This window comes from Protobothrops mucrosquamatus, unplaced genomic scaffold, assembly GCF_001527695.2.
Source record: "Protobothrops mucrosquamatus isolate PMUCROS unplaced genomic scaffold, P.Mucros_1.0 scaffold21, whole genome shotgun sequence".
Lineage (NCBI taxonomy): Eukaryota > Metazoa > Chordata > Lepidosauria > Squamata > Viperidae > Protobothrops > Protobothrops mucrosquamatus.
The window spans coordinates 452,366-476,623 of record NW_015386406.1 but is presented as its reverse complement, the minus strand read 5'-3'; the positions used below and the strand labels follow the sequence as shown (position 1 = coordinate 476,623).

The 24,258-nt window shown below is 36.6% G+C and overlaps 2 protein-coding genes across 2 annotated transcripts in view; one reads left to right on the top strand and one right to left on the bottom strand.

Moving 5' to 3' along the window:
• Positions 1-3,962, bottom strand: part of BZW2 (basic leucine zipper and W2 domains 2) — a 38,059-nt gene extending 34,097 nt beyond the window's left edge. Inside the window, exons 1-2 of the mRNA XM_015810799.1 lie at positions 3,909-3,962; positions 3,050-3,217 (exon numbers count right to left, since the gene is read on the bottom strand). The gene's annotated coding sequence lies outside the window, so the exon portion shown is untranslated. The remainder of the gene's footprint in view (positions 1-3,049; positions 3,218-3,908) is intronic.
• A 216-nt stretch (positions 3,963-4,178) lies between these two features.
• Positions 4,179-22,634, top strand: ANKMY2 (ankyrin repeat and MYND domain containing 2). The gene is made up of 10 exons (XM_015810798.1): positions 4,179-4,491; positions 8,650-8,714; positions 10,836-10,974; positions 11,702-11,800; positions 12,391-12,551; positions 16,904-17,115; positions 17,487-17,622; positions 19,164-19,292; positions 20,163-20,283; positions 22,399-22,634. The coding sequence occupies exons 1-10, from the start codon at positions 4,425-4,427 to the stop codon at positions 22,614-22,616; spliced, it is 1,347 nt and encodes a 448-aa protein (XP_015666284.1). The 5' UTR covers positions 4,179-4,424; the 3' UTR covers positions 22,617-22,634.
• Positions 22,635-24,258: the final 1,624 nt, after the last annotated feature.

Genomic DNA, 24,258 nt, shown 5'->3' with positions numbered 1-24,258 from the left:
TTCTCCCCTGTCTCATAGCTGACAAAGTGAGAAAGAACCTGTGGCCTAGAGGTTAATACATCTGCCTAACATGCAGACAGCCCAGGTTCGAATCTCAGAAGGGTATGTCTGGTTGAAAAGAACTAAAAAGTTCGAAATGGCTATTCCAGTTCTCCCTTAATTCTTTGTTAGCAATCCAAATTTTGAAATATATATATATGTAGAGAGACATACATATACACATATATGCATATACATACACACATACATGTATGTATGTATGTATGTATGTATGTATGTATAAACATAAACTAGAGATGAATACAGAGTATCTTATACAGAAGGGTAAAAAGCCATTATTGTACAAAATACAGCTTCTGATTCCTTTTGTTATAATTTTTTTTGCAACAGGACTGACATTTTTATCCAGTATTTATCTTATTTCATGTATCATTTGGGTGACAGCATTAACCTGAAACATATTTTTACCAGGAAAGCTAATCAATAAATTAAATACATTTTACTATTTTGGTGGAGAAGGCAATTATTTGGAAAAAAATTAACTGACAGATTTCTTCCATTTACCAGTTATCTTTCCATAGTTCTATTCTGAACAGAAATAGCTATTTTAATGGTGTATCTTTCAAGTCCACCTAAAAATACTAGTTTTATGTTTTTAATGTAAAACACACATATACTTTATAAAGGAACAAAGAGGCATTTAATCTGTATTCTTGAATTAAGAACAAACTGTAGCTACATTTAACACACTTTAAATAGAGCGTGGGAAGTACTGAGTAGTTTAAGTCCTATTCCAAATGTGTAGGCCTATTCCAAATGTGATTTAATTTGAATCTAGACATATAATTCATTATAGCTGAATCAATATTTGCTATTATTATTTGCCAAATAATATAGCGCTTGCTCTAGATACCTAAAATAATGTTTTAGTTTAGAGATACTTATAATGCTTTATACAATTTTATCTTTCAATCTTCAGTGGCATAAGATTTTGTACCTTTTGAAAAGAAAGCACAATAGAAAGGAAGCAGTACTAAAAAGACAATCTTAAGTTTGTCCAATGTTACACAATGGAGAAAGATTAAGATAATAACAGAAGTTTCAGTATCTGCACTAGGCAATACACTGTGTAGCTTAATATAGAACATAAGGACAGGATGATGAATTGCCATTTCAGAATATTATTAGGAAGAAAACAATAGTTGAAAACTTTAATCTATTTGTTCCAAATTAAACATGTTTATCAATCCACCTATGAATAATCTTCACTTCACTGCATATCTGGTTTAGAATCATGCAACTATGTATTTTTCTTAAATAATGGTCCAAGAATGATAAAGTACCAAGAAATATTATACAAAATGGAACAAATTATCACAAGTGACAAATTCATCTAATAATATAGACCTTAATTGTGGTGGATTACAGATCTTATAGTTTCCAGATAAACATAGCCGCAAAGTGTAAAAGAGTATAATCCTTTATTATAGGGGATTGGTAACTTTCAGGGAGAATAGCAAGATGCTCTAGCTCTTTTCCTTTGGATCTGATAATCACCTTTGATCATAGTTGTTAAAAACTGGTTGGTAGACAAACAAACTAGAAGATCCTTGCATGCGTGTGTGTCCATTTGAATTAGTGTTGACTTCTAAGACTAGAACTCAGTTTCCTGGTTTCTGGTCTACTACACAAACTGGATCTTATCTGATTCAGAAGGCTTTACACAGGTTAGGGTGGTAGTTCTTTCCCTCATCTCTACCCATTTTTGCAGCTCTCCATGAAAATGCCTGGCACATGATATAGGATGTGGAGCAACTTGGATACAGAAGTGCATCTACTGGAAAATACTAATCTTGTGTAATTAGCCTAATACAATCAATAGTATAAAATGCTTCTCAGACTTATTTGCAAGCTATAGAAAAATCTCTAATAGCCAAGCAAGAATTACAACTGAAAAATAAAATATATAAAAAAGTAGTTGTATGTTTTACTATATTGTGTAATAAAACCAATGTTAAATTATATAGTTTTAATATTGCATTTGTGAAACTTTAAATGTTTATTTAATAATATTTATGTAGGTCAAAGAACAAAATCCCTCTTTATGTTTTTATTCTTAGATATTGTGTAGCATTTTATGCTGCTACATCTGTAAACCAGATGATCATAATTCTAGGTTCCTTACTCAAAAGTCTCTGCTTAATATTTTATTTGACTCTAATGAATATCTAAATGAAAAAACACTTACTATAGACTAGATCTCTTAGCAGGAATTAGGGTTTCGATAATGAGATTTCTCTATAACCCTATTGAGGATTGGATTGGATTTCACAGAAGTATTTCTATGTTCAAATCTCTTCTGTGCAATAGTTTAGAGTAAGGCGCTCAAAGTCATATTCAGAAGGTATTCCACTAAATAAACCACAATTGCAAAATAGAATTTCTACTAACCCATAGCAAAAAATAAAAGAAGAAACTCTAATTTTATAAATCATCTAGATTTCATCTAGACTTCATCCTACATCTATTCAATCTCCTCAAAAAATCTTAAAATCTGAAATCCGTGACTTTACATTACTAATTGATTGCTACAGTATCTTTCAATGGAATAGTAAACCTTGTGAACAATTTTAATAAATGTTACTTTTAAGCTGTTTGTCTTCCCTACCCAATTAAAGTATAAGAAAGCATAATAAACTTGAATGCTCTCAAACAAATCCATAGAAATTTAAATAGAGAGGATGTAAATTTATTTTTTTTTAAAAGCATTCAGAGTGACAGAGATAAAAAGTTTCAGTTTGGTACAAGGATTTTTCAAGACTTTTGTTATCCCCCAACTTACCTTTTACCATAAATCTCAATCACTTTGAAATATATTTTTTTTAAAAAACACCTGTACATTAATGAATTACACTCCAAACATACACTGGTTCCTTCTGATAGATGTAACCCACATGACAATTCGGAATTTAGCCAAAATGGAATTTACTGTCAGATAAATAATCTAATATTTGAGGTTATCATAAAATGCCACACATGAAATTTATACTTCTCTGGTTGAGATTTCTTGGATGCCAAGGGCGCTTCTGCAATAAAACTGCGTGCCCCGCTGCCCCGCAGAGAGACACAGTTTGGTTTTAAAGTCTCCCAAACCAGACAACCATCGGACCGTAGCACTGCAGACCAGCCAGCTTTCACTGCCTCAAGCAACCCGTACCTGTTTTTGGGATATTACAAAATATCAAAACGTCTCCTTCGTTTACAACCGTTTCATCAAGCGCAGTGCCTCCCCAAAGAGATCAGAAAAAGATGAAACGTCTATGATTTCCCTCCAGTACTACTTCCGTGACCAACACGTTTCTTAGCATCGTATTTTAGCAAGCAGTTGGAAGCAGTCTTGGGACCGCGAATTGTGCTTTTCCCCTCCTCCAAATCCCTATTACGAGGCCTTTAAATCCCCACGCAAAGACAGTTTCTGGCCCGCTCTCCCGCAAAAGGCAGCTGCACAAATGAAAGCTTTAAAAGCTCTCAGTGCTGCTTCCAACCCAGCATGATGTTCTTGTCCCGTGTCACCTTGCTAAAGTCACGCACGTACACCTCTTCCACCACAAAATTCCTCTCGCCTCCAAAGATATTCCGCCGCTGCTGTTGCAGTCGCTTGAAAGCCTTTAGCCCGAAGCCTGACTAACTGATAGGCTGAAGGAGTCAAACCTGTCGGAAAAGACAAGAGTCTTTCTTTTTCTATGCCCTTTAAAGTCAGAGTAATTATGCCTCCTGCCCCCTTTCTCTTTCTGCTTTGCAGCAGCAACAAACTTTTTTTGTTCAGCTTTTTCTCCTCTTCGCTTTCTGACCTTTTTTTTTTTTTTTTGCTCAAGGCGCCGCTTCCCCACAACCCAACATTCGCTTACCTCTGCCGGGGAAGAGGCTCCGGTCTAAGGAGAAGCAGGAAAACACACGAGACCAGCGTCTACACACAATGGAGAAGGGAAGGGCGCGCACGCTGACACCTAAAAGCAGTCTGAGCTCCGCCTACTTCACGGCTAGGCCGCACCATTATAACCAAAGAGGGGGAGATTAATCATAGTCAGGAGCGGGATGGCCAGTTTAGCATATTCCTAAATTGCTACTTTTAGTTTTTTCCTCACACATATATGTGTGACCGACCAAGCCGCTCAGGTGCCGTAAAGCGATGCATTATTACCGTGTACATGTCAACCTGGCTTTAAACCTCCCCTCTCCCCGGTGACAAGGTGATACCGGCCATGAGGTTGGAGCGCGCGCGGAAAGGCTCTCGTAAAGCGCAACAGAGTTGCCCCAGCTGATCGGCCGTGGTTTCTTTTTTCCGCCTTCCAGTGCTAACACGCTCCATTTTATTGCTCTTGGCAGGGAAGGGGAAAAAAGGAAGAATACACATAAAATAGGCGATGGCGCTTCCAAAGAGAGGAGACTTGAATGAGGAGGAGAAAGCATTGCTTGAAGTCATTAGCAGCGGTGAGTGGTTTGCAACGCGCTACTGTCTCAGTTTGCATTCGCTGGGTTGCTTCCTTGTTCAGGCCCAGACGGCGAAGGTTTTGTTTCTCCCAATTGGAATGGCTGCAGGCAGCTATTTTTGGTGGCTGCGGCGAATCGCTATGCAAACCTCGTGGTTAGGCCCGATGGTTTTTAAAGCGGGTTGTTTTCCGACAGTGAGCGTAAGATTTAACAAGGTGCAGCTTGTTCAAATACAAGATAAGGAGATCAATGGAGAAGTTGCTAGTTCAGATCTGTCTGTGTAATGAACTTGACCGCTACTCAGGTGCCATAAAATCTAGGCCTGGTCGTGTATGACCTGTAGTGGTCTTCCTGGTGTTATAGGACATTTAACTACTTATAACGGGTCTTCAAACTTGGCCCTTTTGTGACTTGTGGACTTCAATTCCCAGAATTCCTCAGCCAGCGTGCCGTTTTTATTTAGGAGGGAGTGGGTTACTTCGAATAGGGCTGTTGACTTCCTATTTGCAGGTATGACAAGAACAGAAAAATAGTTATGTTTTGTCACTCTTATGAGCAAAAATAAATTATCCTTAACCATGCATACTTGAATTAAGTCCTCGTGTGCTTCCAAGTGTCTCTTCTGCTATTTCATCTCCTGGCATTCCTCTATTCTAAGAATGGATAAGACCTTAGTCAAACCAGGCAGCAGATTTCAGAAACATCCCAAATTTCCTCTGAAATTCATCAAAATCCATCATGTGCATGAAGCAGACAAGTCAAATCGATCTTTCCTTTCTTCAATGGGAATAATTGCAAAGAACTCTTAAGACTGTCAAAAAGTGATCTGACCATGACAAATGATTGATGCTAATATCCCCTACCTCTAGATGTCTCTGCCACTATCCTGAGACAAAATCCAGATATGGATTTTACAGTAACTTGGACCTTCAGTATTCTGATCCGGATGACACATTCTTGAACTACCTACAATTCTTCATCTAGGGAAAGCAATTTGGAGCCCCCCAGTAGCATAAATCTGAAGAGGTCTATTAGCTGTTTGGCCAAAACATTAAGCAGCTCAGACTGTGAAGCCCCTTGCAACAGGCAGGCTGGTACAAAAGTAGCAATCCCATTTTAAACCTGAAGGCCACCTTTACTACCCAACCTCCAACACCTATCCAGGTTTCAATTATATATACCAGGCTATCCTTCTTATCCGTTATTCAGTCCTGGATGAAACAAGCTTTATTCCAAGCTGAACTAATATCTAGTGGCAGCAATGGCAGAAAGCCATGCCACAGAGAGTCTGCATCAGTCATTTGACTGGGGCAGAGCCAAATTGGTATAAAACATGAAGACTGCTTTCCCTAAGAGTAGCTTTCTGTGTCCCACCTTATTGCTTGCCTTTCCCTTCCCCAGTCATCAACCTTTACATCTCATATCCCATAACTCCAGTTGATTAATCTGGTTACCTTGTTAATGTGTGGCTCTCACTACAAAAAAGATATTGGCAGATAAAGGTTTTACAAGCATGAATTATCTTTATCTTTATCATTCGTCCTTGTAATTAACAGATGGACTTATAGTGACAGATTGTGTCCCTTCTATATTTTTATACAAATATATTCTGTTTTTATGATTACTATATGACAACCAGTTCATGCTCTCTTCAGTTCATTCACATGATGAGAATCAGACAATGTGCTTTGCTAACTGCATGCTCAAAATTGCATTAAGCTGAACAGGTGGCTGCTTTGTAGAACACTTCAGACTTTCTATTCAGGTTTGCTTCAGATACATTGGTCTATATTTTCCTTAATGCTTCTAAGGTTTAGATTCATATTGTGAGTTTTCTAAATTCATTAAAATGGTGTAACTTCCATCAGCTTAGATTGATGCTTCAGCAATGACTGTACTGGGGCATAAGTAGTCTTTTGATAATTATGCACTCAAATGGAAGCATACCATTTGGAATATTGAAATCTACAAGTGCCTGCCTTCAAAAATGGTTCAGAAACTTCAGACAGAAGATTCCCTGACATTAGATAGCATGATTATATTATGCTATCTTCACACTGAAAAAAATAATCTGAGGCTTGTCTTTCAATGTTCTTGTCAGATATGGCAATGAAGTTGCTATAATAGAGGGCATTTTTAAGTAATGGTAAAAAATAGAATATGTTTCCAAGGGGAAAAAAAGCTTGTTGCCAGAATTACAATATTTTTAGCTCCAAGTGTGGGCCTAACTTTGGGAACTCATTTTAGAGGTTTGACTTGATGTCTTTGCTTTCAACCACTTCAATTATCAACTACAGGTAGTCGTTGACTTACGACCACAATAGAGCCCAAAATTTCAGTTGCTAGGTGAGACAGTTGTTAAGTGAATTTTGCCACATTTTACGACCTTTCTTGCCACATTTGTTAAGTGAATCACTGCAGTTGTTAAGTTAGTAACATGGTTGCTAAGTGAATCTGGCTTCCTCATTGACTTTGCTTGCCGGAAAGTTGCAAAAAAGTGATCACATGAACTTGGGACACTGCAATTCTCATAAAAATGAGTCAGTTGTGCCCAGCATATGAATTTTGATCACGTGACCACAGAAATGCTGCAACAATTGTAAGCGTGAAAAACGGTCATAAGTCACTTTTTTCAGTGCCATTGTAACTTCAGACTGTCATTAAATGAACTGTTGTAAGTCGAGGACTACCTGCATTCAACTATTATGTTGATTTATTACCCTGTTCAATTGTTTTCCTTTGTGTAGCTCGAGGAAATAAAATTAACAGTAATACATAAAATTGAGAAGTGGTACTAATCTAACTATTATTTTTATTTGTATAAATAAATAGAATTAAGAAATATTAATGAAATGGGAAAAAATCCCCTTCTTCCCACAAAATCTAGTATAGTTTCTTTTTATCTTGATTTTTTTTCATAGTAATGTGAATGATTTGATAGAAATTTTTAAATGCTATCTTTCTTTTTAGATTATATGCTTATATTTTTCTGCTTATAGAAACAGAATGGAAAATTAAAATTCATATTCAGAATTAATGCATGAACTTCACTAGTGGATTCTTCTTAGTAACCATTGTTAGATAATTGTTTTGCATTAATTACGTTCAGACATACGGGTACTTTATACTTTATACTGACACTTTATACTTCTGCACATAAACCTAGCACTTAATAAATTTTTTGCATACCAAATGGATCAAAAATTATATATATATTAGCAGATTGACCAAAAATAGTCAGTTGCTTTGTTTCTCAACAGCATCAGAACCTGCTATATTTCTTATTAAATACTGAAGTTAAACAAATCCTGGTGAACAAGGAATATGCCAAATAGTTTTAATGTGGTTAAGATTGTATCCTTTACGTCCAGAGGTAGCAGGCAAAAAATATGTATCTGCCCATTTTATACTTTCACTATGTTCTTGTAACCTGTTTTAATATAATTTCTAGTATTTCCCCTGAACCTAGAAATGCAGTTAGTGTTATCAGAATGGGACCATTTAACCCAAAACATGTATGAATCATCGAAGCATCATTGTCCTATGAGAACATTTTGTTTGTGTGAAATCAGAAGCATGAGGTAATGGTTCTGATTTCCCCAGTTACTCCACAAAAGAAGTAAATAGGAGAAGCAGGCTGACTGAAAATACAAAGCTCTTGATTTGAGTTTACTATCAATATTTGTTAGTCACAGAATATACTTCTTGCTAAAGCATATCAAACCAGTTGTCACTAATAAGAACTAAAGTTAGGCAAGGGCTAAATTCCCCAAAGGTTGGCCCTTGGCCTAATTGTGTTCTTCCAACAGTAAAATGATGCAGGTGGTGGCCACCATTGATCTAAGACCAAAAACCTTGAAAAAAAATTATCCAAAATAATTTTGTAGTTTACTATTTCTTAATAATAACGTATTTGGATAATAAGGTAAAGTAACTTTAATTTATAGTCTTAAAGATTTTTATTAAAGTTTAAAAGTGGAGAGTAATGATTAGAATATTGAAATAAAACTGGAAAATACTCGACTCAGTCATGAACTGTGAATGTAAATACTTTATAAGATTTATGGAGACTTGGAAAAATTATATAAATACATTAAACTATATAATGTAATACACATTTTTTTATCATTCCTTCTCATAAACTTTTTTTACTTTTAGGAAACACTGAAGAAGCTTCAGGACTCCTTGGCAGCAAGACCGTCCGTGTGAATTGTTTAGATGAGGTAACATTTAGCAAAATTATATTTTTTATCTGAAACTAATAGGTTTCCTTAAGCCAAATAAAACCTAACAAGACATTTTGCCACAAATTTAAGATCCAGGAAGTAGCAATACCTGAACTGCATTTAACCTTGAGTAAGAACGATCGCTTTTAGATAAGTAGCAGCATTAAGCAATACAAATGATAGAAAAGCACTTAGATGAGGTGGGCAGGGTAGAATTATGATCAATAAAAAAAGAAATATGCTTAGACCAGGGGTCCCTAACCTGTGGGCCATGGCCTACTATCAGTCCATGGCCTGTTTGCAACTGGACCGTGTGAGTGGCTGACTGGTGTGTGCGTATGTATATACACAGCCCCCTCATGTAAAGGTCACGGGCTCACGGCCCCACTCGTGTGAGTGTCATAGGTTCTTGTGGCCTCACTCATGCGAGCGTTGCAGGCATCATAGCCCCATTTATGTGAGCATTGTGGGTGTTTGGGGCCTCACTTGCACAAACACTTGGGGCCCCACTTGCGCGAGTGTCACGGTGCTTGGGGCTTCATTCGTGCAAGTGCTCAGGGCCTCGTGTGACCGTTGTACACACTCGCGGCTCCATTTTTGGGAATGATGCAGGCACTTAGGGCCTCATTTGCGTGAGCATCGCATGCGCTAACGGCCCCATTTGTGTGAGCATTGTGGGTGCTCGTGGCCTCACTTGCACGAGTGCTTGGAGCCTTATTTGCACGAGCATTGTGGGTGCTTGCAGCCCCACTCGCATGAGCGCCCACAGCCTCGCGCATCATGGATGCACATGCCCCTTTCACAAAACAATCCCCTCTCCCCCCCCGCTCCGGGCCGCAACTCGAAAAGGTTGAGGAACTCTGCTTTAGACTCTCTAGAATTTTCATAGTTTAGTAGTAGAAAACTTGGAAGTTTATAAATCTTTATGTTGTTTAATTGCTTCTAATACAGTTATTATCCACCTATGGATTTTGAATATTTTATAATGGAGCAAGTCTTATTTTTTATTTTAACATTAGTTAAATTATTAAGTATTTGCTATTACTTTTTTTTCATTGTTTGCTATTAAAAAGAAAAAGAAATGCAAAGTGCCTGAAGAGATATAGATATTGTGTTGGAAATAATACCTTTCCAATGCAATCCTATACATGTTTATTCAAAATAAGCCTCTGAATTTGTAACCATAAAAAAGATTACAACATAACTTCCAAATGCATTCATTTTTTCAAAGATTTTCTATTTTTTGTTAATATTAATCATATTCTGAAATCATTTTAAAGCTTCTACCTTTCCAAGCTATATAAAGTCCAAATAGCCCTTCAACTAGCTTTAATTACAAATGTGTATATTCAAATAAAGCTAAGAATATTTATTTTCAATTCATATTTTCTAGATGACTTGAAAATTAAATTATCATATTCCCCTATATTTAATGCTCCTGTGCTCCAGAGAATTTGATTTAATCCATCCAGGTGCCATGTTCTACTAAAGGCAATTCATTCTAGTAGACCACATCTGTCTTTTGATTGAAATTTTGATGTAATTTTAGGTACACATTTTCTTATCAGTATTTACTGAAGTTTCAAGAAAATATAGTTAAACAGTCTTTCCTGGGATGATCAGTCAACTTTGTCTAAACTTTTGTCTAAAACCCTATGTTTTTTTATTAATTCATACTGCTGCTTCCCATTAGAAATCTCAAAGAGATTTGCAGTAAAATTCAAAATAATGGGACAACATGCTAAAGCAAATGGACATAAAACAGATATTAATATCCACAATATAATAAACAGAAAATTTATAAAAGTGAATAAAAGTAGCAATCATAAATGTAAAAACAGAGGGAAAAACCCTTGTCTTTAATAACTTGGTTATATTAAGGCAATGGAATTAAAATATTTTTGTTAAGCTATGTAACAATAGAAATATTATACTCTTATACTGTTCACCTGCATTGTTACTGAGCCTTAGGGCTTCCCTGCATTTTTCATTTTTATCTTTAGGATTCTAACAATTAATGTTTTTTGTCAGTCCACCTAACATCAGTGTTATGAGTCTTGCTATGGTACTGTTAACTAGAAAACAAATGGAACTTTCATTTATATATTCTTTCATTAGCATGGAATGACCCCTCTAATGCATGCAGCATATAAAGGTAAAACTGATATATGCAGGCTATTGATGCAACATGGAGCTGATGTAAACTGCAATAATCATGAATACGGATATACTGCCTTAATGTTTGCTGGACTCTCAGGTAAATAGTGTTTTCCTTTTTCTCTTAAATATAGTTTCTTATTTAGGCAAAGAAAAAAAACCTGTTAGTTCTTTTCTCAGGGACTACAGAAGTGTTAGGAAGATTTTGCTTTCTACCAAATGTATAAAAGTGGTAATCTTCACTTTGATCTGATGGCATAAGAATCTCTTAATGATGTATATATTTTTAAAGTTATATTTTATTTTTATTTGAGTTGTACTGATAGAAAAAAGCAGATGGTAACAGAATTTGAGGAAATCAATGGGATGGGCATTTTAATTTGGGATAAGATTTTGTAGCTTGATTTAATATAAATAATTGAGTGATGGGTCATGTCCACAGAACTGCTTTCTCTCCCATATATTAGAATTATTTGATCCACTCTCTTTTCTTTTTCTCCTAATTGGAGAACATGCAGAATCTCTGGCATCAGTTGATCACAGTAATGGTGGACAGGTGGGTCAATTAAAGTTTTAGAAAGCTTGTTGATGCTTGTTTCATCTTTGCAAAGAGAAATGTTCTGTGACTCCAGATACTTCCAATTGAAGGTACAGTAAAGGAAAGAAAAGAATTTGAACCTGTATAATTGATTCTGTTAGAAAACCAATCATTTGATTTCTTTCTTGTTAGCAGAAGGGTTAGTTTTAATATCTGTCAGAGGGAAACACATTTCATTTAGTTTGTGAAAACATCTTTAAAAAGTCTAAATAAAGTTTCTTCATTTTAGGCAACAAAGAAATAACCCGGATGGTGTTAGAGGCTGGAGCAGAGATTGATGTGGTCAATTCTGTGGGAAGAACTGCAGCTCAGATGGCTGCCTTTGTGGGTAAAGATCTATCTAATTCTCATTTATTTATTAGATTTATAATCTATTCTTCTGCTGTCTAAATATTTAAGACACCTTCTGCGTTTTCTGTTAAAGAATGGAGCTTGATTTGTATCATGTGTTAAATTAAATCGTGAAAAAGTATAAAATATTTTGGTAGGAAGAGTACTCTCCCTTTTAGCTAACACACCTATACACTATTGTGCTTCTGAATATGTGGTACTTTTATATAAAGTTGTGAGATATTTCTAGAAGTATTAAATCTTTGTCTAACTATACTTTTTAGATTGGATTGATACAGTGCATTTGACTAAAGAAATACTGGCCTGAAAAATGGGAATGAGTTTAAAATTATATATCAAAATGAATCTATTTTAGATCCTGAGTTTTCTGTACAGAAGAGTTGATTTGAATCTATCAATTATTAGCAAATAAATTATTTTCACTGTCTTTTTTTTTTTAATTTTCACTGTCTTATGCAGTATTTTTTTTTAGCAAACTCTGCTTCATCACCAAATGCCCAGTTTTAACTGTGATTTAATAATCCTATAGTCTTTCACTTCATAAAAGGAAATCATTGCTCTCTTTAGGTCAGCATGATTGTGTAACAGTTATCAACAATTTCTTTCCGCGTGAAAAGCTAAACTACTACACAAAACCACAAGGACTGGATAAAGAACCCAAGCTTCCAATTAAGCTAGCTGGACCTCTACATAAAATTATTACAACTACTAATTTGCATCCTGTTAAGGTACAATATATTCTTATTTGGATATGTTTTTTTAACATGTTGGCAGCTAATTGGACCTGCAAAAATGAAATTAATCCCGTGACATACCTAATTTGTATCTTAAGGCTGATTTCATATATAAGCATTTTTATTATTGTATAGTACAGTCGTCTTTGCAGTGCCTTTAGAGTCTAATTTTCACATAATGTCTCACTTGAAACTCATGTTTTCTCTGCTATAGTGTCCCAGATTTTTGAATGTACAGACCAGTGTTTTTCAAATTTGGCAACTTTATGATGTGTGAAATTAATTCAGTGCTGGAGTTCATCATTCAGTGGTACAATTCTCAAAACTTATTTAATAGCCATGCTGAATTGGAATTTTTACAGTTGTATGCAGAACACATCTGGAAGTTAATATGATTGTTTATTTTATTATATTTCTGCTTTGCTTCAATTATGATACACTTTAAGTTAAAAGATCAAGGGTAAATTTCCAACCAGTTATAACAATGATTAGGATATCAGCCGTGACATGCAACACTAAGGATATAAAAAATGACAAGAAACAGAAAATAAACAAGAAATGGAAAGCAGTTTGGCTATTGACTCAATGACAGGCCCACAGAGGAAACACAATTTTTAAAAGATTCCAGAAAATCAACATGGACAAGATCAGTGTGATGAGTGTGATGTCCAAAATATAAAGGAGCCCTTGTAGCACTGTGGTTAAACTGCAGTATTACAGACAAACTCTTCCTACAGCCTGGAGTTCAATCTTGATGGTGGGTAAGATTGACTCAGTTCTCCATCCTTCTAAGATCGGTAAAATGAGGACCCATTGGAGGCAATATGCTGACATTGTAAACTGCTCAGAGAGTGATGTAAAGCACTATGAAACAGTATATGTCTAAGTCAGGGCTTTTCAACCTTTTCAGAGATTGTACCACTTTTAAGATATGGCAATATTTAAGTACCACCAGTCGCCTAGCAGGTGGGCACCACTCACTGGACACAGCTGACTTGAGACAGCTGGGTTGGAATGGAACAAGTTGCACCAACTAACTCGATATGGGGACAATTCGGTTCCCCACAAATTCCTCATCTCCCCAAACTGCTAGCAGCAAGTGCATGCGCACGTGTGCACATATCGCATTCCAAGTTTGGAGACTTTTATCCACAGAGGAAGGAGAGGGCCTTCTTCCCAAGCCCAGGTATGATGGCAGTTTGCTAGGTCAGATGTGGATAAAAGTGTCCAAGCTTGGAATGTTTCATATGTGCATGTGTGCGTGCGCGTGCATGCGCACGCATAGCATTCCAGAGGATACGTTCCAATCCCAGACATAATTGATGTTTTCCTGTCCGGTGTCCCCTTCTGGCAAAGCAGGAGGTGGAGGACAACGTGCTGCGTGTGGAAGCGCGGAGGAGAAAGTTTGCAGGAAGCCATTGCCTCCAAGTTCAACTTCTGCCTTGACAGATCTCTGGAGAGCAAGAGGAGGTGGCAGGGAAGCAGTGCTCCCAGGTCCTGCACAAGGAAGGCTGGCTCTTCTCAAAAGGGAATTCCCATTTCCAATTGTACATGGTAAGGATGCTGGTTTGTTGGGGCAGCCTTCCCTCACACAGTTCCCCTGCCACCCCCTCCTCCTCTCCAGAGATCTGCAGGGGAGGCAGATCTGGAGGGCAAGGTGCAGCCTCCATATTGACCACTTCTACCTCTCCAAGCCCTCCTCAATTAAACATACATTATATAAATTAAAATACAGCCAAAAAGAAAACATAGTTAAATTACTAATTACAACTCTTCACATAGTTAATTCACAATACTGGCCTATAAAGAATGAAGATAATCTTTGGACCCCGAGAGCATGCAGGTGTCAAGTCAGAATATTAGTGGCACACCTGTCAGCAACTGGAAGTGCGTAAGTCCATGTACTTTCCTTTCCTGTTCCATAACTCAATCCATACATCCTTTAATTTTCAGACACATCTTTTTCTCACAGCTCCTTAAAAACCCCCACAAAATATACTGTAATTAGCAGGAAAAATAAAACTAGCATTTCTGAATTCTTTCTCCAAGGGGGAAAGGAAAATTCGCAGCCTACAGGTTGCTAGCAAAGTCATCAAAGAATGTAGTTATTGCTACTAAAGGCAAGAATAAATAACAAACCAATTTTGCAGTTCTCTCCTGTTAGTACATCCTTTTACCTACAGAATGTAGGTTAGGATTGCACAAGGGGCTAGACTAAAATCCAGTTGACTAGTTTGCAGCCAGATGTTCGGTACAGACCTTGCCTATGTGATTTTAATAGCCCAGGAAGGGACAGGAAAACCTAAGGAAAACTTGGCAATCAATAAACCATGATGGATCACGCTTGTTTTGCCCTACTTTGATTCTTCTCCCCAGCAGCAGCACATCGATTTTAGAACTACCTCCTTTGGAACCTTAGGATGGGGCTGGATCCTGCTTCCTCCTCCCCCCTGCAGCTATCTCCTTTGGAGCCTTCCTGATCCCAATGGGGCTGGATCCTTCTTCCCCCTCTCCCTTGCAGATACCTCCTTCGGAGCCTTCCTGATCCCGCCGGGCTGCCGGCATGACATCGGGCAAGAGCGCCGGATGATCCCCGCTTTGCAGGACAAAGCAGGCAGACACAAGCGCCAATCAGCCTAAGCGTGCGCCAATCAGCTGGAGCCCCAAGCTGATCCTGGGCGCTCAGCAGAGCCCCAGCAACACTGCAGCTCCAGCTGACTCTCCCACAGGCCTACACTTTTACACTTTTTTTACAGTGCTTTTCAACCTGCCGTACGCATACTACCTGCCAGTTGCCGATGTACCATCAGTGATACGCGTACTATGGGTTGAAAAGCCCTGGTCTAAGTTATATTGTTACTGGAATTGCCGGAGAAACAATGCCATCTAGCCTTAACATCTTAAACTTTGAGAGGTGTAAAACTACATAAAAGCTTCCCCCTAACAACTCTTAACTGATCGCACTGATACTGATTAGAGCAGACAATCTGGAAGGTGTCCAATCCTAAAGGGCTTTATAGGTCAATCCTAGCATCTTAAAATCTACTTGGAAACTTACTAGTAACTATTGCAGCCTGCAAAGTTGAGTAAGTGCTAGTAAGCACATGGGATATAGTTTCCAAGTAGACTGTAAGGACAGCTCCAAGTGTATTGAAATACTTAATATATGTGATAATGAGGGCAGGGGTTGCTGTAACTACACCCATTTGTCCCAGGTATGGCCACAACTGTGCACCACCATATGTGAGCATGGCCATGCCTCCATGTATCACTTAGTTGCACTGGCAAAAATATAGCTTTATGTTTATTGACTAAACATCAGTAAACAAAAACATTTCACTGGCAAACCCAGGCAGAGAAAAACAGCAAGAAAGCAACATTTTATATTATTTTTATCTTATGTTTCAAAAGGCACAACAGTACTGAGGGTAACTATGAGTAGCCTTTCATAATTAAGGGTTTAACCCTTTTATGTACATAACCAATACACACCAGAGAGAGGGAGAGAGAGACAGAAAGAGCGCACGTTCAGTTCTGTTAAACTGCACTTGTTAATGCTTATTATAAAGAATTCAAAAAAGAATTAACTTTATTTCCTTTTTTAAATTTAATTTATACAGCAGCCTATCTTACACTCATAAATGTAAGATAAGGCAATCACTCAACAAATACATCAATTAAAAATTGTAGATAACAGTCACTTGGAAAACACAGTAATTTATGAACAGTCATTTTATGGGCTCCACATCACTCTGATCCCAAGACCATCAAGACTGGAATCAGTCTGACACTGGGAGAATGCCCTTTCATAGATCATATACAGCAGCAAAAAAACTCTTCTCTTGGTGACACTTTGTAATGGATGGACTGCAACAAGTCTCTTCTGCCAGACCCAGTGGTGTTGGTACATGGCACTGGGGGGGGAGGGGTCCCTCAAATAAGCCAGCTTTGAGGGATTTTAGAGGTTATCACCAGCTTTAAAGGTTATCACCAGCAATTTGAATTGGCCTAGAAGCAAATTGGTAACCAGTGCAACTCATTGAGCAGAAAGATAACATATATAAGTGTAGATTCACACACAACTGCCCCATGCTACTGCATTTTGCACCAACATAAGTTCCAAATAATCTTCAAGGTAGCCCCATATCAAATGCATAATTTATATGAAAGATGACTAGGACATGAATGACCTGCATGTAGAATATCCTCTTTCAGGAACGGCATACAAAGCTGTGCAAGGGCCTTCCTAACTTGACTTTGAGCCATGAGTGTAGAAGAATATCCAATTGTGCATTGGCTATGTTTTAGGAAGTACAACTTACTGGGTATATAAATGTTTTCTATAGGTTGTGTTGCTGGTGAAAGAAAATCCTCTTTTGGCAGAAGTTGAAGCAATGCAGAACTGTTACAAAGTATTAGATCTGATCTGTGAGAAGTGCATGAAACAGAGAGAGATGAATGAAGTCCTTGCAATTAAAATGCACTACATTAGCTGCGTTTTCAAAAAATGTATCCTTTTCCTTGAACGAGATGACAAATTGGATGGATTAATCAAAAGGTATATTTTTTCAGTAGATGGCTCTTTTCCACACAATATATTATCTGTCCACAAGTACAGATTCTTGTACTTTTCGTACTCTAAGTACAAAACTGGGGCTTCCCATTAAGTTATCGGGCTGTATGCATGATTTGAGAGGTAAAATAACTATGGCTTACTTTATACATACTACATTATTTAGACATTAGAATCCAATACTGTTGTTTGAGGTGATTGAATATACTGCACTCACAAAACTCATATATTAAGTATTTGCATCGTAGTTTTTCTTAATGCTGTGATCTTATGCTACACATACATTTGCATCATGAGTAGGAAGAAAAAACGTGGCCAACTTATGTAACTTCAGCTATATTTACCTTTAATTTCAGCCTGTTAAAAGGCAGAGAGACAGATGGATTTCCAGTTTATCAAGAGAAGATCATCAGGGAATCTATTCGGAAATTTCCTTATTGTGAAACTACCTTGCTTCAGCAGCTTGTGAGAAACATTGCTCCTGTTGAAATTGTAAGTGTATCTTGATGAACAGTATGTCTGTTGTTCTGTACTGATTGAACATTTAGAATCTACAAGATAATTTTTAGTGTGCATTATTTACACATGTTCACTGTAACCAAATTCTAATTAATGCAAGGAAAGGGAAGGGGGGACAAGTTTCTGCAAAATTTGGTTCTTTGGATGATTATCTCAAAGCGTTCTCTGCCTACTTCATGTTTTTTTTCCAAAATTGTCTTTTGCCTTAGCTCAGCTCTTGCTAACCTTTTGAGTTTCTAAGACTTGCATAGCAGTCATGAAAACCTAAGATACAGGTATTATGGATTCTTTTAGTGTCATCTTACTAAATATTTGGAGGCAAAACAATTAGCACTTAGCACAAACACGAATCAATCTGGCACTGGCTGCAGGGGGAAAAAAGCAATCTAAGCAGATCCTTCAGCGCATCTGTTAAAAGTTATGTAATCCAGCTAGATAACTGACCTGAACACAATCGGGGAACAAGGATACATAAGCTTCCAAGCTTATGCTGCTTTGTCCTTGTCTTCCTTTTCCAACTAGTACAGGGAAGAAATATGGAATCATGTTTTACGAATCCTTAAAGGTCTGATAGAAGGTATTCAGCAGTGACATAATCCAGGAATTAGCATGGGTACCAAACCTTCAGTCCTTCCAACAGATTGTTTCCTGATTTAGACATCTAGACATCTTTAGGATAACACATAATGTCGATATTCATTGCCAGAAACATGAAACTGGATGCTTTTGGGACTGACTGGCTGATGGGTCTTCTTTATACCTTTTCCTTAAGATAATTTCCAAATAACATAAAAGGCCTCACAAGCAGAGGTCATAGTTATTCTGGTGATACCTGATTGCTCTTGGTTTCCAATTCATCTAGATTAAGCAGTGTGGAATTGGCAAACAATGCAGAGGAAATAGTGTTGATTTAGGGATAGGTTATATGATCTCAGCCAAACCTACTCTAATGGTAGAATGCAAGTTATTCATCAGTGGGTCTACTTTCTTGAACAAACCTTTCTTAGAACACTTCCATTAATAGATTTATAACAGTGCTTAAAAGGGGTTTTGGCTTGATGTGCCAACAAGAATCAAAATTTGTCAGGCAAGTTCTTCATTTTCCTGCCTTTTGTTTTGGCAAGTTAGATTAAAGGCCTGAGAATGTGTACCATTAAGTGACATATATCCATTTTAAATAGTATTTGGAAATCTACAGGGACATGTAGATTCTACTCCATTCTCTTTTTAAATATTTTCTCATGAGTAAAATTAGTCAATCTAGTTAGATTGTATAGATTCCTTAAATGGAAACTCTGTTAATCCTTTCAGTGAGAACAGTATTTAGAAATTTTGCCCTAAATCATTTCATTCTCTTCAGGATGCCTGGTATTAAGGTAGATGCATGTCAGGTGTTTTTTTTAAAAAATAAAAATAAACAGCCAGAGCATAGAGGATTTTTTTTTTTCCTTTGGGCTTGGACTTAGAATTCTTGTTAAGAAAAACTGCTATTTCATCTCCCTTTGCCTCTCCAGGGTTCTGATCCTACAGCATTTTCTGTACTTACACAAGCTATTACTGGTCATATAGGCTTTATAGATGCTGAATTTTGTACAACATGTGGGGAAAAAGGAGCGGACAAAAGATGTTCCACATGCAAAATGGTAAGAGTATGCAGATAAAGTAATAAACAGATCTATCCTCATCACATACTGTATATAACTAACACTCCGTTCCCCCTTAGGTTAAGCATCATGCAAATCACAAATGCACAGCATGCATCACATGTGAAAAAGAGATCACTGCTCCATACTTTGTGATCATTATAAACAATTCGTGTTTCTGCCATATCCATACACTAATTCATATTGCCTTTTCCTCACACTTTTTATTTCTCTTCAAGATTTTCACAACTGTGTATTACTTAATCTTTCTCGTGAGCCGGTCACTTTCCTTCAAGTATGTTTTATAATTTAGTTGTCATTCAATCTGTCTGCAGTCTTAACACACTTCATACTGGTCACTCATCAAGTCATTCTTGCCTTCCTTCACTTATCACACACACTTTATAATCTTCCACATTGCATTCAATTTTAATTTTTCTTGGCATACCCAATTTCCACTTCCATGTATTAATGGCCAGAAGCCCATTCTCACAAACAATTATTTTTGCTTCTTTCAGCTAAGGTTTTTTTATACATTATCTTTCTACCATCACTTGTATGTTCTTTTCTTTTCAAAGGATTTTCCCATCCTTTGTAATTATTTATCAAATAAAATTACCCTCAACTGAATGACAAGATTGAGTGTATCTCAATCTTCAAAACAAATTTTACCTTTTAAAATGAAAACAAGAAAATAACTTCTCAATATTGAAATTCTAACTGTGGGAGCAAACAAAATGCAACTGGTTGCTCATTTATTTAAAAAAATATCAGTTGTATTTTTTTAATTGTAAAGGGATGTCTCTGATCCTTAGGTAATTCAAATTGTTTTAAAAATCAAAATGGTAATATACTTTTGTTGATTTTCAGGTTATTTACTGTGATCAGACTTGCCAGAAAATGCACTGGTTTACGCACAAGAAATCATGCAGCATGCTAAAGAAGATTTATGAAAAACAGATGGTAGACGCAGCCAAAGAAAAAAATAAAGGTTGAGATGCCTTATTATTTCAAGAGCATTTAGGAATATGTCCTTTATGGTGGGAAGTATCTTCAAAACAAACCAATAACTAAAACAGATGCTGGTTGTATTCCAAAATAACAGGCTATGACAATCTTTGCACTAGTGTACTACTTTTATATTTTTATTTTTGTCAGAATTCATCCCTTTCCCTGTCATAAGCTTCTTCAAAGAGATTAACTTGAGACAGCATTTTATGCTGTGATTATGTGATAGCAGTTTTTTGATGAATTTTTTTCAGATAGACCTTTTTCCAACCTTGAACTAATAATCTTTCTCAATCTTAAAATCTTTTTCTTAGCAGTTAATTTTCACCTGAAAATTTGATTTTTGTCAAGTATTAATATTAGTTGGTACAAGTAGTCCACAAGTTACAATCAATTTGTTTAGTGACTATACGGTTTCAACAGCACTGGAAAAATGAACTTATAAACAATATACAATTATTTATGACCAAGTGTTCCTTGGTCACATGATCACCATTACAGTCAGTATAAATAGTCCTTGACTTGTGATGGTTCAAAATTATAGCAGACCAAAATATTCTTATGACCTGATTCTGAATTCCAACCCCTCCTCTCCATGTTCACATGATTACATTTAGGGTGTTTGGCAACCAACCTACATTTATGGCTATTTCTAGCATCCTGCGGTCATATGACTGGGATTTATGATGTTTTTGCTGAAGGGATTACAAGAAGACAGTAAGCAAGCACACAGTGGGGAATACACATTTGAAGTAATGCCCTGGCATTGGCATTGCAAGAGTGCATGGCGAACAGACAAGAGTATTCTTCATTGTGTTCCTCTTTACTCCCTTGTAGTCAAGTCCTCTCCAATCTCTCCTCTCTTGCAGTGTGGCGTACATAAGGCACAGGAGACATTGCCAATAGAAATCTGTTTTCTTCTTTTCTCTCCCTCTCGCAGAGCAGAAAACTCTCTAGGGAGATGATACAAAAGTAAGGCAATGCCTTCCAGCCAGGGATCCATCTCTTGGGCCGGCCGGCCAGGCTTCCTTGCAGCTCAGTGCCCTTTGGGGGATTGATGGCCATCCGACAGTGTCTCCCACACTCTGCCAAATCAGGCAGAGAGGTAGCTCCATGGCTGCTCACCAAATCCTGACCTCTTCGCAGTCCCCTTCTTTTGATCAAACTTTTCTTCACGACGAAGCAGCTGCCACCACAAAGCACCATCTTTTTCTCAAGGCCAGTTAATTTTTCCCCACAGATCCTGCCCCAATAAAAAGAAAGAGTCAGCTGGAGTCCCAGGTTGATGTGATCTAAGCCAGCAGGTCAAGCTGCCCATGGACACCTTTTCTTTGCAAGCACTCCAGGGCAGAGACTCCAGCAATGCACAACTCAGAATGTCAAATGGAGCCAAGAAGGCTCCCCTTTGAGTTGCTTCAGTTCAAAGGACAGTTGGGAGTAGATATACAAGAGATGTCAGGGATCTTTTCATTGCAGACACCCAGTCATACCTGTGGTAAAACAAACATCTTGGACAGGAACAAAGAATAAGGAAACTGCTTCAGCACTCCACACAAGCACCGCAGGCAAGAGGAACCTTGTTGACATCCTGTCCTTTACCACTTCTCCCTTCCAGCACCCATATTGGACTAGTGATGGCCACCCCTATAACAGGAAGACCTTTTTTTCCTCTTGTGGATCCTCTTCTATCCAAATGTCTGGAAGTTGAGTCATGGCAACTGGACTTCTTTTTTGTTTGTTAGAATTTTTTGTTGCTAATCCAAAGAGCTTCTTCAGTCTGACCAAGTTAGTTAGCCTATTCACATTAGGTAAAAAATGAAACCATCCTGGAGGACATACATGGTTTTTCCCTAACCAACCTGCTCAGACTGAACAACCTAGATATTCTTTTGTGCAGACATGATACTTCTACTGTTAAAAATATTAACACATATTAGTTAAATTTCTCCTTTTAATTTACTTTCAAATTGACAGAAATATTATAAGTAGCTTTCTTTATTAGTTGGAATTCAGGCAGGAGGGTGTCAGTTTTCTGTATTACTTGCCAAAATGTACATGGTTCTATATTTCATTTGACACATGCTTGTTTTCACTCTAGAAGCAGCACAAACTTCAGAATCTATTTTAACAAGTGAAGAACAGTACTCTGAACCTGAAACTCATAAAGACATGGAAATAAAAAGTACTGGAGACCAAAGTGAAATGATTCCCAACATAAAAATGATTGTGTCATCTCCAGCAGTTTGTAACTCTGTTGAAGAGGAAACTACTTCAGAAAACGTTGTTAGTGAAAAAGTTCAAGAATCTAACGAATAAACAGTACTTTTTAAAGAATGTCATCTGGATTACAGTCTATAGACTGGATTTCGTAACATGATAAGTGCTCAATGACATACTGGGTTTTAGCTTATATCAGTTTTTATATCAAATATAACTCACAGAATTGTAGATTGTGATAAAGAGTTTAAACAGATGGTTGAAATCAGAATAACATAAACCTATCTGTTTTTGTTCCTATATACCTTAGGTATGTTTTAAAAAACCAGTTTAAAACCAGTTTAGTACAAAAAAAGCTTTCTATTTAATTCAAATATCAAGTTAGTACCATAATATCTGAAATATAAACATAGGTAGTCCTTGACTTACGACTGGTTGCTTAGCGACTGAAGTTATGATGGACCTCCCCCAAAGCTACTTAAATATCTGTTTCAAAGTTACACCTGTTGCAGCACTTCCGTGGTCATTTGTTCTTTTTTTTTTTTCAATATAAAATTTTATTGTTTTTATCATAAAAAAAAAAGAAATACATCACAAATATTACACAATGTTATATCCCATCCCCCCACCCCCTGGACTTCCCAAACCAAACCTAGGCTAATATTCAAATACAAGTAAACAAATATTAATATCTCTAACTCCAAACTCTAAACTTAAACAATCCATCTCCTCCGTATTAATAAAAATTATTCATTTAATTAGTTCTTCAAATACCCAAAATCTTCACCATTTCAGCAATAAAGTTTAACACCATCCCTTACTTATACAAAAAAAGAAAAGAAAAAAAATTCCCATCTTCCATAAAATTAACAAGTTAGTTCTGTCATTTCATGAGGCTACACTATAAAAAATCATTTGGAACCCTTAATAAGGTTTACAACTTCAGTTACTTAATTATCATTCAATTATTTTCAATTATTACAACATTATTATATTTATAATAATCTTCCTTTTAATAAAAATTATTCATTTAATTAATTCTTCAAATACCCAAAATCTTTACCATTTCAGCAAAAAAAAAGAAAAAATTCCCATCTTCCATAAAGTTAAGAAGTTAATTATATCGTTTCATCAAACTGCACCTATAAAGAATCATTTTAATCCCTTAATAAGATATACAACTTCAATTACTTAGTTATGATTCAATTGTTTATCAAATGTAACATTAACAATAAGTCCACTTCCTTCAACCATTATTAAATCAAAAAAAAGGGAACCTTTAGAACCTTAATTCCCATCCATTCATAGTTAAGTCAAACAAATTCAATTATTACAACATTATCATCTTTATAATAGTCTTCCTTCGTCATTAAATCAAAAAAAACCCTTTAAGACCTTTTTAACCCATCAGATAACATTTGATATCATATTTATATCTGACTCTGGCTTTCTTTCTATGCCAAGTTAATATTAGAGCGTTTCGATTATCAAACCTCAAGGTTTGGTAACAAAACTTGATCACTTCAAACTGAGCAAAATTTACTCCCCTTTCTGCCAATATAATCTGGATATCAATCTTTGTTGTTTTTAGCAGTTGAAATGAGTCCAAGCAGCTTTGTATAAAATTAGTTTGCCTAATAGTTTCCACCTTTAGTCCCAGTATAAATTCACAATTAAGTTGCTCTGACTCTTCAAATTGTATATCTTGATATATAAAAGCCTGTTCAGGGTTACTCAGTCT

Excerpts from the sequence above, each read along its gene's own strand:
- ANKMY2 (XM_015810798.1), top strand. The coding sequence starts at position 4,425 with ATGGCGCTTCCAAAGAGAGGAGACTTGAATGAGGAGGAGAAAGCATTG. Across the intron at positions 4,492-8,649 it reads GCTTGAAGTCATTAGCAGCG|GAAACACTGAAGAAGCTTCA; the intron begins GTGAGTGGTTTG and ends TTTTACTTTTAG. Across the intron at positions 19,293-20,162 it reads GATGTTCCACATGCAAAATG|GTTATTTACTGTGATCAGAC; the intron begins GTAAGAGTATGC and ends GTTGATTTTCAG.